This window comes from Bos grunniens, chromosome 8, assembly GCF_055505025.1.
Source record: "Bos grunniens cultivar Pamir isolate PY7600 chromosome 8, Bosgru_T2T1.0, whole genome shotgun sequence".
In the NCBI taxonomy this organism is placed as follows: domain Eukaryota; kingdom Metazoa; phylum Chordata; class Mammalia; order Artiodactyla; family Bovidae; genus Bos; species Bos grunniens.
Genome location: NC_141172.1, coordinates 37,093,989 through 37,108,178, shown reverse-complemented (window position 1 = coordinate 37,108,178; position 14,190 = coordinate 37,093,989). Strand labels below are relative to the sequence as shown.

General features: G+C 38.2%; 1 protein-coding gene and 1 pseudogene across 2 annotated transcripts in view; one reads left to right on the top strand and one right to left on the bottom strand.

The window, feature by feature from the left end:
* IL33 (interleukin 33) overlaps window positions 1–13,938 on the top strand; it is a 70,436-nt gene extending 56,498 nt beyond the window's left edge. For both annotated transcript variants that reach the window (XM_086415176.1, XM_086415177.1), the window contains 6 exons: window positions 5,499–5,621; window positions 6,098–6,238; window positions 7,399–7,506; window positions 8,369–8,419; window positions 9,250–9,347; window positions 12,375–13,938. In XM_086415176.1, coding sequence (XP_086271302.1) covers window positions 5,499–5,621; window positions 6,098–6,238; window positions 7,399–7,506; window positions 8,369–8,419; window positions 9,250–9,347; window positions 12,375–12,581 — 728 coding nt within the window. In that variant the 3' untranslated portion in view covers window positions 12,582–13,938. The remainder of the gene's footprint in view (window positions 1–5,498; window positions 5,622–6,097; window positions 6,239–7,398; window positions 7,507–8,368; window positions 8,420–9,249; window positions 9,348–12,374) is intronic.
* Window positions 3,023–3,639, bottom strand: LOC147366923 (mitochondrial import inner membrane translocase subunit Tim8 A-like; annotated as a pseudogene).
* Window positions 13,939–14,190: the final 252 nt, after the last annotated feature.

The window sequence follows — 14,190 nt, the reverse complement described above, 5'->3', positions numbered from 1 at the left end:
CTAAGCGCTGAAGAATTGATGGTTTTGAACTGTGGTGTTGGAGAAGACTCTTGAGAGTCCCTTGGACTGCAAAGAGATCCAACCAGTCCATCCTAAAGGAGATCAGTCCTGGGTGTTCTTTGGAAGGAATGATGCTGAAGCTGAAACTCCAATACTTTGGCCACCTCATGGGAAGAGTTGACTCATTGGAAAAGACCTTGATGCTGGGAGGGATTGGGGGCAGGAGGAGAAGGGGACGACAGAGGATGAGATGGCTGGATGGCATCACCGACTGGACGGACATGAGTTTGAGTGAACTCCAGGAGTTGGTGATGGACAGGGAGGCCTGGTGTGCTGTGATTCATGGGGTCGCAAAGAGTCAGACATGACTGAGTGACTGAACTGAACTGAAAGTATTACTTCAAACACAGTCAGCTCCCAAGGAATTATATCCAGATTTTGTCTTACTAGATGCTACTTGCTACACTACTATCTTCAGCCCCTAATCCTCTTTCACATCCACAATATTTCCTCAGTACTATGACCTTCACTTCTAACTGCCCAAGACCCATATCCTACTCCCCACAGAGTCCACTTCCAATATTGGACATACCTGGCATGGCCCTATGGGACACTACTCATTAAGATAAGCTTATAAGGAATGAACATGTTTAGAGTATCATCTTATGCCTTTTAACTCAGAAAAGACAATGTGATACAATATAGTGTAAGCCATGACAGTTGGATTTTGCTTTTCTATTTTGTAATGCAAGTGCCTGACTTAAGCTTTGATTGCTGAGGCACCTACTTCAAAAACGATCATCTCAAATAAACACACATATAGTCCATGGAATTTTCCAGGCCAGAATACTGGAGTGGGTAGCCTTTCCCTTCTCTGTTGGATCTTCCCAACCCAGTGATCGAACCCAGGTCTCCCACATTGCAGGCAGATTCTTTATCAGCTGAGCCATAAGGGAAGCCCAAGAATACTGGTGTGGGTAGCCTATTCCTTCCCCAGTGGATCTTTCTGACCCAGGAATCAAACCGGGGTCTCCTGCATTGCAGTCAGATTCTTTACCAACTGAGCTACCAGAGAAGCCCAAATATACACAGCCAGTCACAAAACTAGATAAAGATCAGAAGATCTTGGTTGATTTCCATAACTGACAGTTTGGACTACTTGCTTTTTTTTTTTTTTCCTACTCTTCCCATGCTTTAAATTCCTGCTTGTATATTTTAAATTCACCAATAAACAGTGAGCTCTCACTATCCTAGGATCACACACTCAATCCCAATAAAAAGCAGAACCTCAGGCCCATGCACTCTCTCTACCTGTGACCTCTCTGTGTGGTCCCAGATATGCAGTGTAATTTCCAAATCCTATAATTATAGTCAGAGCTATGGGTTTTCCAATAGTCATGTATGGATGTGAGAATTAGACCATAAGGAAGGCTGAGTGCCAAAGAATTGATGCTTTTAAACTGTGACGTTGGAGGAGACTCTTAAGAGTCCCTTGGACTGCAAGAAGATCAAACCAGTCAATCCTAAAGGAAATCAACCCTGAATATTCATTGGAAGAACTGATGCTGAAGCTGAAACTCCAAGATTTTGGCCACCTGATGTGAAGAACTGACTCATTGAAAAAGGCCCTGATGCTGGGGAAGATTGTAGGCAGGAAGAAAAGGGGATGACAGAGGATGAGATGGTTGAATGGCATCACTGACTCAATGGACTTGAGTTTGAACAAACTCTGGGAGATGGTGAAGGACAGGGAAGCCTGGTGTGCTGCAGTCCATGGGGTTACAAAGAGTCGGACACAACTGAGTGACTAAACAACAACAACAAATAATTAACCTTTATTTCTTCAATTTCCTGATGGTTATTGCTGAAGGGCATTTTGCAATCATAATAAGAACATTAAGGGCCAGTCCAAATCCAACATTGGTTATTATTAACAGGCTAAGATCAGCACAAAACATACAATTTATAACATATTGTATTAAATTATTGTCAGAAGGCCAAGTTCAGGGTTGACTCTGGCACAGCTTTGTAAATTATCTTTGCCTTAAATACAGGTAAAATACCACAGTTGACATATCTAAAGTTATAAAGGAATATTAGGAATTTCCAGGGCAAATGAGTACGATTAAATGGCCTTACCCTGTTCAAACAGTTGAAGACACCTAAAGGTAGATGTTCATCCGAATTGGAGGCAAGATATAGAAAAGTCAAACCAGTAACTAACAAAAGTTTATTCCACTTAATTTTGATAATCATATTAGGAAGGCAAATCTACAGAATTTAAAAAAAGATCATAGGATATATCTGAAAATCACAAGTAATTATTTTCATTTTCTGAATTACTGTCAATTATTGAATTTGGCTATATTGTATAAATTTCTTGATAATTCATTGGCTATAATTTTTTTTTTGAATCTTGTAGCATTTATTTCAGTCATTAAAAGATGCAGTAAGTGGAAACTACACTGATTTACATTAGGCATGCACCTTGACCTGATACTGCTGTTAGTTTCTGACTGGCCCAAATCTTAATTTTTTTCATTGAGGCACATCATTAAAATTTTTTGAACCCTGATACACAGGGTAAGTTAACTTCTTCCTTGTTGCAGTTTAGTATGAAAATTACTTTCACTGGCTAGATTCCTTTAACTAAAGGCCTCTAGACTCTCAGGCAACCTGTACTAGCTCGAGATCATATGTCATATAGATATTTAAGTGAATCATGGTATAAGGGAGACAGAGAATCTAGAAAGTTGAAATATATTTTTTCCAGCACTGATAATTAAACACTGGATAAGGAGGCCTACAGTTGAGTACCAAATTACTCTTCCCCTACTGCTGCCATTTCTGAGAGACACAAAGATGTATACTGATCTCCCCCAAAATCTGAAATGAATCCACACAAATAACAGATTATTACCTATCCGGTCCCAGTATCAAATTATAGAGCAATTCCACCATTAAAATTATAGGAAGCAGTTAATGGGACTACAAGAAAAGCATCATCCCACAAACAGTAATATGCATCTAGTAGAGTTTTTCATTCATCTGTCAATTGTTTCACAAGATTAGCATTATAAAAACACAACCCCAAATACATCTGACCCTCAAATCCCCCACATCAAAAATTGGTCTTTGTTCATTCTCAGATGACAGGATGTCCCAAGAGTGACAAAGGTGGGGGCCAACTCCCCCATAGCCTTTTCTTCAACTACCCCATCAACTGCTCTTCATCTCTTGAACTACCTTCCTTTTCCAAAGAGGTAATGCTCAGGTCAGTCAGAAAGGCTTTCTGAGAAGACTGGCTTGGATTTCTGCGTCTGTTCCAGTCGATTCAAGGTGAATTGGCTTGTGTCAATGAAGCGCTCAACGCAGTTCAAAAACAGGCCTCAGCCCGACTGTCCAACTTTGGCCCAGGCTTGTCCATGCACTTTCCCCAACAAAGTTCCGTCATCTGGTGCACCAGCTGCTAGAAGCGCTGCTTCTGTGTCTCCACCTCAATGAAAGGTCGAAAGCAGCTGCGGGTCTACCGAGCCCAAACCCGCCGCGGAGCAAGACGAGGAGGAATCCATCCCACCGCGGTCACACGTGCGGAGACGAACTCCACACCAACTCACCGACCTTCACGTGTCTCCGCGGTGGAACCGGAACCACCCATTGGCTATAATTTTGAAAATCGAGATCTTATCACCTAGGTGTTATCACTTTCTTTTCTATTTGACTTTTAAAGGCTTTTTTAAAAATGATTTTCAAGTGGCAAGTTTAATTTTTATTTGAAATTTTAATTTTTATTTGGATAAATTAAATAAGAATTAATGAATAACTGATTTTTTTTACTTCAACTGATTTAATTTCAGTTTGTGTTTTGTTAGTCTCTAAAATTGCAATATAGCATTTTCTTAGATGGAGTAGATGGAGGTATAGCTTTGATATTAGACACACTTGAGTCACAACTTCTCATCAGAACTTTGGCAAATATCATGACTGCTAAGAACTTCAAATCATCATTTGTAAAATGAAATGAATAATACCTACCTTGTAATATTATTTGTGAAGGTTTAAATGAAAATTATGCACAGTGCTTGGCCCACTGTAGACACACTAATATTTGACAAGGAAGCCAAGAATACTCAATGGAATAAAAATAGTCTCTTCAATAAATGGTGCTGGGAAAACTGGATTATAACATGTAAAAGCATGAAACAATCCCCATCTACACCACTCACAAAAATTAACTCACAGTGAATTAAAGACTTAAATGTAAGACCTGAAACCATGAAACTCCTAGAAGAAAACATAGTCAAAAAGCTCCCTGACCTGGGTCAGTTCAGTTCAGTTCAGTTCAGTCACTCAGTTGTGTCCGACTCTTTGTGACCCCATGAATTGCAGCATGCCAGGCCTCCCTGTCCATCACCAACTCCCGGAGTTCACTCAAACTCATGTCCGTCCAGTCGGTGATGCCATCCAGCCATCTCATCCTCTGTCATCCCCTTCTCCTCCTGCCCCCAATCCCTCCCAGCACCAGAGTCTTTTCCAATGAGTCAACTCTTCACATGAAGTGGCCAAAGTATTGGAGTTTCAGCTTTAGCATCATTCCTTCCAAAGAACACCCAGGACTGATGTCCTTTGGAATGGACTAGTTGGATCTCCTTGCAGTCCAAAGGACTCTTGAGAGTTTTCTCCAACACCACAGTTCAAAAGCATCAATTCGTCAGTGCTCAGCTTTCTTCACAGTCCAACTCTCACATCCATACATGACCACTGGAAAAACCATAGCCTTGACTAGACGGGTCAGCTATTCTTAATAACCTTTACAGACTATAGTCATCTCTCTAAAATTATTAAAAATAGATTCTAGATAAGTAGAAAGGATTATAGATTTCATATAACCAAAGAGCTCCCTGCCAGCTAGGCAAAGATTGATATATGTTGGATGTAGAGCCACACACTCTTATGTCAGTTTTTAAACCAAAATTTTTTCTAAAGACCTAAAACTTTTCATAACTCATTTGATAGCAAAATATGGCCTGAATTCATTTCCAGTTCTTGCCTGGAGAATCCCAGGGATGGGGGAGCCTTGTGGGCTGCCGACCACGGGGTCGCACAGAGTCGGACACGACTGAAGCGACTTAGCAGCAGCAGCAGCATTAACAGTTAAATCCTGACCTAAACCAACATGATGTCTTTATTTATTTCACTTAATGTATATTTTCCTGTGCTCACTATAAAGTCATTAATTTTTTATTATGAGGTGCTCCCCTAGTCCCTGCTGGGTGTGCTCCCCTAGTCCCTGCTGGGTGTGCTAGTTATAGACAATATGTATTCTACACGACAATCTTAAAATCTAAAAAAACTGAATTTTGAAAAACAACTGGCCCCAAGGTTTGTGATAAGATACTGTGGACTGTGGTTGCTTTCTTGATCTGCTACACTCAGGGTTTGTAAAAGGATAAAGAAGGATGGAATGAAATGGTATCACGATTTTTTCAATTACTTAGAATCCCAACAGAAGGCTGAAGAAGTTTGTCAGATGTACTATATGCAGCTACGCTCTGGCCTTAAAATAGAAAAAAAGGTCTGTTACTTTAGGAAAGAAACCACCAAAAGGCATTCATCAACAGGTAAGGAGAAACTATGCATTTCCTGATAATTTTTCAACATAATGATGGGCGTTGATTTGCCTTCACTTATCACATAAAGATACGTAATTTCTTTCCTCACCCAAATTCCTTCTGGAAAAGAGTAAGGATGAAAAACTATTTTTAAGTCATTTTCAGAAGGGCATATAAAGTTTTTAATAGTGTGGAAGAAATGGTTATATCATGTTAAGTAAAAATAGAGGATACAAAATTATAAATATATTTTATAATATTTTTAAATGTTTTTTCTTTCATTTAATGCCTGGACTCCAATGAGTGTGTCCTATTGGGATAAAAGTATGTAGAAAGTATTGATCCCTTCAGACCATAGCATGACCAAAGCCAGTCATCACTGTGAGCAAGCAGCCTTGACTGGAAGTCCTCAAAGGGGTGATGGGAAGGGGTCTGCACTGAATGAGGACTGACAGTCCACTCCTATCCCCACCCCCGTCCTGCAGCTGAGAAGTACAAAGAGCATCTGGCATTAGTTGCCTGTGAGCAGCTGAACCACCTTCAACAGTCTGTGGAGCAGGGCTTCACCTTGGGTAAAACGATGGTCCCGAAATACACTACAGCAACTGGCCTTCCAAGTATCAAAGGTAAGATTGGTCACAGGGGTATGTGAGGGTGAGAAGAGAGGCAGGACATGGGACCCTCGCAAGTGCTGGTGCAAGAAGCAGCCCCAACTCTACAATTTCATGTATATCAGAAACTTCTGTCCTTTTTAAGTGGTATCCAAAGTAGTACAGGGTATCTGCTGTAACAGTACTTGTGCACTCTATAGTCAGAACTATACTATTGTTTTGAAATGCTTGCTATGGATTGGAATTTCATCTACATAATTCCTGAGAAAAATATATTATCCTTTTTGGGGGGGGAAAAAAACACATTATCTCTCCAAATTTCAACATTTTGACAATGAAAGAAAAGGAAGAGCTATTATATTTTCAAATACAATTTCAACTCAAAAATTTTAAATAATTGTTGATTGTTTTAAATTATATCACACACATGTGAATAAATTCAATATTTAAAGTTCTTAATGTTTTATATATTATTTTCTTTAGCATAATTTTACACTATAAATAAAATATAATTTTTTTTCCTCTAGGGCCTATATATGTAGTCTCTAAATCTGACCCAGTTTACCCCAGCATGCTGCAGAAATATCATTTTTTGCATGTGCTGATATATTTAAAAAATTGAGAGTACTGATTTAAGTGTTGCAGTTTTTTTAGCCAGAAGACAAAATGAGGCTCACACTTGCATCCTCCAGGATTGTTGAAAGTCTCCAAGTAACTCCATCTTTATAGATGGGTATTCACTTATCCATGTCTATCAAAATACAGTCCCCTGTTGTCCACAGTTCCCTAGATCATATAAATTAAGAAGCAGAGTTTTCTTCAGGCAACGTCTATCACTTTTCCGGTTTCTTTCTCCCCATCAAACCCTCCCCTTAAGCACACTAATATGGCCTCCCACGGCCTTCACACAGGAGGCTAGCATCTTTGATCTCCTTCATGCAGATGGTTAGCATCTTATGATCCCATAACGTAGCTCAACCTTTGAGCTATGTTAAGTTTGTGCCTGAGACTTTCATCTATTCAACGGTGATAGACAAAGTACAACTCAAATTGCAAAGACAAACAAACAAACAAAAAAAAATCACAACACATTTAGAAGGTTTCTTAATTTCCAAAAGATTTTTCATGGAAACAAATTTTTAAATTCTTAATGACAAGATTTTTACTTGTTACAGAACATTCTGCTTCCCTGAGTACATACAACGATCAGTTCATTACTTTTGTTTTGGAGGATGGAAGCTATGAGATCTATGTGGAGGACTTGATAGACAACCAAGAGAAAGGTAGACTATTTCCTTTTGTCTATAATAATATAATGATGACTAGTAAAGTAAAAATTAATAAACTTAGCAAACTGTAAACAATAGATTAACTCAGATATGGCTAATAGATTTCATGCTATGTGCTTACTCCAATGCACTGGCAATAGATGCTTGAATATCACTGTATTGGGGAGGATTCAGAAGCTTATTCAGGGTTCATCAAGGAAGAATGATGATCTTGAGAAGTCGCATCTGTTGTGAAATATGGAAGGAAGTACCACACATATTTACTGTCATTAAATTATTAATATCTACTAGGTCTTTCCAGTTTTATCAATACCACTAGAGTGTAATTCCAGAGAAGGCAATGGCACCCCATTCCAGTACTCTTGCCAGGAAAATCCCATGGAAGGAGGAGCCTGGTGGGCTGCAGTCCATGGGGTCGCGAAGAGTCGGACACGACTGAGCGACTTCACTTTCACTTTTCACTTTCATGCACTGAAGAAGGAAATGTCAACCCACTCCAGTATTCTTGCCTGGAGAATCCCAGGGATGGGGGAGCCTGGTGGGCTGCCGTCTATGGGGTCACACAGAGTCGGACACGACTGAAGTGACTTAGCATAGCATAGCATAGAATAGAGTGTAATTTTAGCAAAAGAGTATACCAATGCTATGAACAACATTTTAAATATTTTAATACCAACATTGTTGGAGAAATCCTCAGAGCATATTTATACATTTTTAAGACCTTTCTCAAAGCCACAAAAGTTTTGCTTTTATTGACACATAATAAGAGGATGTTTTCTGATGTTATATATGTTGAAACCGAAATCATTTGATAAAATTATATCTCACTAAAGGGATTTTATGCATTCTCTTTCAGACAAGGTGTTACTCCGTTACTATGATTCCCAATTCCCCTCAAGTGAAACAGGTAATTTGGGAAGCTGGGTAGCTCTGGGGCTAGAATTCTTAAATTTGGTAAAGACAAATCCAAACATGTTCCATGGGAAAGGAAGGTGTCTCAGAAGGTTCTCTCCTACCCAGTTCATGGTAAAAAATATTGGATTTTAGATTTTAAAAGGACTTATTCCATCTCATCCATTTTGCAGTTTAATAATTAGGACAAACTGGCTGCATTTAACAGAGATTCAGAATAACAGTGTCTTAAGTTACACAAATTTTATTTCTGTTTTAGCTAGGGCATAATGGCAGTTCAACATGTTGCCCAGGGACCAAGCTCCTTTCATCTTTGTGGCTCTGTAGCATCTATATGATTCAAGATTCCTTGCCACCATGAAATATCTTATCAGAAGGACAGAGGAAGACAAACTATGAGTTTTATTTCCTTTAAGAACACAACCTGGAAGTTGTACCATTCACCTCATGTTGGTCAGAACTAAGACATATTGCTACATAAGGCAGGCTTGGAAATATTCTAGAGGAGTTAGATATTGGGAGACAACTATCAGTGGCTTTCTATGCAGACACGGAAGCTGACACTGAGAGCAATACCCATTAGAGTCTCAATTCTACTATTAGAAAGCATATAAGAAAACTAACTTCTCTCCTAAAGGGCCTTAGAATTACACCTTACTGTCCAATGACTCTTTAGTTTTATCTGGGTACAAATATTTCTAATAGATGTGTTGGTGAAAGAAATAGTCATTTTACATCTTGGTCTCTTTTCCTGGGTGTTAAATTCATTTAAATTAAAATGAGTTACAATTCTTAACTTTATAATTTGTGTGTTTTAATTGCAAGATGGTGGTGGCAGTCATCGGAAGTTAATGGTAAACCTGAGCCCCACAAAAGACAAAGACTTCTTGCTGCATGCCAACAGTAAGGAGCACTCTGTGGAGGTAACAGAAACATGCACCTAATTGTCATGATTGACTCTACTCATCTGTGCAGATTTGGGGGTTGGCGGTACTTCGAAGAAGTTTTGTTTGTAATATTGTAAATAAAACAAAATCAGTTACAATTAATACCTTGCTTCTGAAATAGGGAAGGGAGTAAAATTGGCATGTGTAGCCTTCCTACTGAAAGTCTGGTCTCTGCCAGCAGTGCAGCATTACCTGGGAGCTTGTTAGAAATGTAGACTTTCAGACTCCCTCACAACTGAATCAAAATAAGCATTTTAACAAATCTCCAGGAGACTCATAGGTACTCCTGGGTACATAGGTACTCATAGGTACATAGATTCATTAAAGTTTGAGAAGCACTGCTGAATAGAATGATATAAAATCCTTTCTATTTGGCTGTAGGAACTGCTGTTTTCTTCCAGGCAGTATTTCCTTGTAAAATATCATTATCTTGGGCAACTGAAAAGTCATTTTATAGTCTGAAACTGCTAAAGGGGTGGGTTCATAAACATTTCCATATGCCAAGATATAGAGATAGCATAACAACCTACATTCTAATCACAGGATTCACTTCCCTGTCTTCCTCAGTTAGTAAATAGAACTGTTATGTTGGTCATGATAAGTGAACAATGAAAAGAAATAGAGGAAAACAATAGAATGGAAAAGACTAGAGATCTCTTCAAGAAAATTAGAGATACCAAGGGAACATTTCATGCAAAGATGGACACAATAAAAGACAGAAAAGGTATGGGCCTAACAGAAGCAGAAGATACTAAGAAGAGGCAGCAAGAATACATAGAAGAATTGTACAAAAAAAAGATCTTAACGACCCAGATAACCACAATGGCGTGATTACTCACCTACAGCCAGACATCCTGGAGTATGAAGTCAAGCAGGCCTTAGGAAGCATCACTACAAACAAAGCCAGTGGAGGTGATAGGATTCCAGCAGAGCTATTTAAAATCCTAAAAGATGATGCTGTGAAAGTGCTGCACTCAATATGCCAGCAAATTTGGAAAACTCAAAAAGTGGCCATAGGACTGGAAAAGGTCAGTTTTCATTCCAATCCCAAAGAAGGGCCCTGCCAAAGAATGTTCAAACTATTGCACAATTGTGCTTGTTTCACATGCCAGCAAGGTAATGCTCAACAATATGTGAACTGAGAACTTGAAGATGTACAAGCTGGATTTAGAAAAGGCAGAGGAACCAGAGATCAAATTGCCAACATCTGTTGGATCATATAAAAAGCAAGGGGATGCCAGGAAAACATCATCTTTTGCCCTCATTGACTAGGCTAAAGCCTTTGACTCTGTGGATCATAACAAACTGTGGAGTATTCTTAAAGAGATGGGAATACCAGACCACCTGACCTGCCTCCTGAGAAACCTGTATGCAGGTCAAGAAGCAACAGTTAGAACCAGCCATGGAACAATGGACTGGTTCAAACTAAGGAAAGAAGTACATCAAGGCTCTATATTGTCACCCTGCTTATTTAACTTATATGCAGAGTACATCATGTGAAATGCTGGGCTGAATGAAGCACAGGATGGAATCAAGATTGCCAGGAGAAATATCAATAACCTCAGACATGCAGATGACAACCACCCTAATGGCAGAAAGCAAAGAGGAACTAAACAGCCTCTTGAGGAAGGTTAAAGAGAAGAGTGAAAAAGCTGGCTTAAAACTCAACATTCAAAAAACTAAGATCATGGTATTGGTCCCATGACTTCATGGCAAATTGATGGGAATAAAATGAAAACAGTGACAGACTTATCTTCTTGGGCTCCAAAATCACTGTAGATGGTGATTGCAGCTATGAAATTAAATGACACTTGTACCTTGGAAGAAAAGCTATGACAAACCCAGACAGTCTGTTAAAAAAAAGAAACATCACTTTGCCTACAAAGGTCCATATAGCCAAAGCTAAGGCCTTTCCATTAGTCATGTACAGATGGGAGAGTTGGACCATAAAGAAGGCTGAACACAAAAGAATTGATGCTTTCGAACTGTGGTGCTGGAGAAGACTCTTGAGAGTTCCTTGGACAACAAGGTGATCAAATCAGTCAATCCTAAAGGATATCAACTCTGAATATTCATTAGAAGAATTGATGCTGAAGCTGAAGCTCTAATACTTTGGTCATCTGATTTGAAGAGCCGATACCCTGGGAAAGACCTTAATGCCAGAAAAGATAGAGGGCAGGAGAAGAAGGGGACAACAGAGGGTAAAATGGATGGCATCACTGACTCAATGGACATGAGTCTGAGCAAACTCAGGGAGATAGTGAAGGACAGGGAAGCCTGGCGTGCTGCAGTTCATTAAATCACAGAGTTGGACACGACTTGGTGACTGAACAACAACAGCAGTATAGCCATGCAAGGTACTAATGTAAACTCTGGATGCATCTCCCTTAACAAAACATTTCTAAGTTTATATAACAGTGTTTGGCATATATAATTACTCAACAATACAAGCTGACTCCTAATGAGCTTTATTATATATACCAAGTTGTGTGCTAAAGGTTAAGTACTGTCTTATTTAATTCTCACAGTAATTCTCTCTTACGAAGTCATTGTATTGGTCAGATACACTGTGTAACGAACCACTTGATAACTTAAAATAATACTCATTTATATCACTCACATATCTATGGGTAAGTTAGGGGTTGAACTAGAAAACTGGCTGCAATAAAAACTTGAGACTTGAAACATAAAGCAAAGTGTCTAGTTCTCAGAGATACCACATAGCAAAAAGAGAAGTATGAATCCAGAACTACTGCATGAAGATCCACTTATTCTAAGCCATTATGTCTCTCAAAATATACTATCAGTGAATCAAATCAAATTCCCCTACTTGGGCCCTCTGCTCACTTCCTCCCCACTTCCTATCCCCTATCCAGTAAGCAGGCTTGCTAGAAATATCAAGTTATGAATAATTATTCTGTTTTAGTTTTCAACACAGGGATGTAAAGTTGACTCTGAACTTCCCACTCACATATTGGTTACTTTCTCTCTTGTTTTCCTCAGCTACAAAAATGTGAAAACCAGTTGCCAGAACAAACCTTCTTTGTCCTTCATGAGATGTCCTCCCAGTGTGTTTCATTTGAATGTAAGAGCAGTCCTGGAGTGTTTCTAGGAGTAAAGGATAACCAACTAGCTCTAATTAAAAGAGGGGAACACCCTGAGGATTCAAATTCACAGAATATCACGTTTAAGCTCTCAAACTTAATGTGATGGAAAGCTGCAGATCTTGGGTTGAGTAGCCCAAATAGCTACCACTGCAAAAAAGATGAGATATAAAGAGACAGAGGCACTAATAAAAAGACAACTCGAAGCTATACAGATTGACCATTTCACAACCAGAGTAAAACATCAAGATTGTTTATAAATACTCAAAATTTCAGATGCCTAAATGGCTAAGCAGGTAATATGAATATGTGAAAAGGCAAGAATAATTTTAAAATTAAGAAAATTAAATCTAGTATTTAAAAGTGAATAATTTCATCTCTCATTTTTAAAATTCCAATTTTTATAGATTGCATTAACTTTAAGTAAGGCATTCTTACATTAGAAAGTAAAATAAATTTTATTTCAGACATAAAACTGAAATTATTAGGAATATCTAACAAACTAGAATTTTTTTTTGAAGCATTGAGCCACAACATATGTTCAGGCATCCAAGTACCATGGACTGCAAGTGCTATGGAAGGGCCAGGAGTCCTCAGCCTACTAGAGCTTACATGGGACACAGGATTAATATTACAATTTCAATAACTGGCTATCCCTCATATGTCCTTCTGACCCTGACTTTCAGGAACCCATGACTTTTGATATATTCATCACCTTAAACAAAATTTTTTCTAATCCTTTCTTCTCACATGCACAATTCCTTTTATTGTCTGATTTTCCAATGACCCTGCTTACTATGGAATGTGTGACTTGTTCCTTCCTCTTTTCTTTTGACCAACTGTGTCCTTTTGTACTCCCTGACCTCACTTCTACATCACCTGATCTCTCATGCCAATATGTTTACTCTGCTTTTTCTACCTGATGCTGTAGAATTTTACATAAACCTATTGGTGGCAATATTTTTCATTAAACATCTTTGTGTTTTATTGTTACTAAGGTACTAAAGTTTATAGTCAATCATATAATAACATTTCTCAACTACTAGTTTTTGCTTATTTTAAAACCTTTGCAATTTCTACTGTAATTTTTCATAGGTGTAATACTGACAATAAATGATAAACATAATGACAAAATACTTACAAAATAAGACTTTTTCTGAAAGTGTAGGCTTTTTAAGTTGTTGAGATATATTGACTATAACTGCTGGTGCAACATAAAAGAGGCTGTGAATTACTATATGAGGGCAAAAACTTATAGAACAATATATCTTTGTTTCATTACTTTGTCAATAATTTAACTATAAAAACAACAATAAAAACAGAATCTATATCATTCCCTCTGAAAAACACTAAATGTTGATGATGTGTATCTGTATAATATACTTAAAATGATTACTATTAAGTAACCAAATATATCCATTACATTGTTCATATTCTTAAATAAACTGTGTTTTTCAAAAGCATATGAGACCAGAGTGATTTTGTCATAAAATGACTCAATATTGTGAAATTCTTAAGTGAAAGTACACATACCCTAATCCATCAATGCTAGTAAGTGGAGGAAGTTATTTCTCTAATATTTTTGGTGATTCAAAAGTAAGTAAAATTTTCCAGAGAAGAGATTGTGTCTTTTTCATTTTTGCACTCCCAGTGCCCATCATGGTGGCCAGCACAAAGTAGGTATTCAGTGGCTTAAACCCAAGATCAAACAGCCA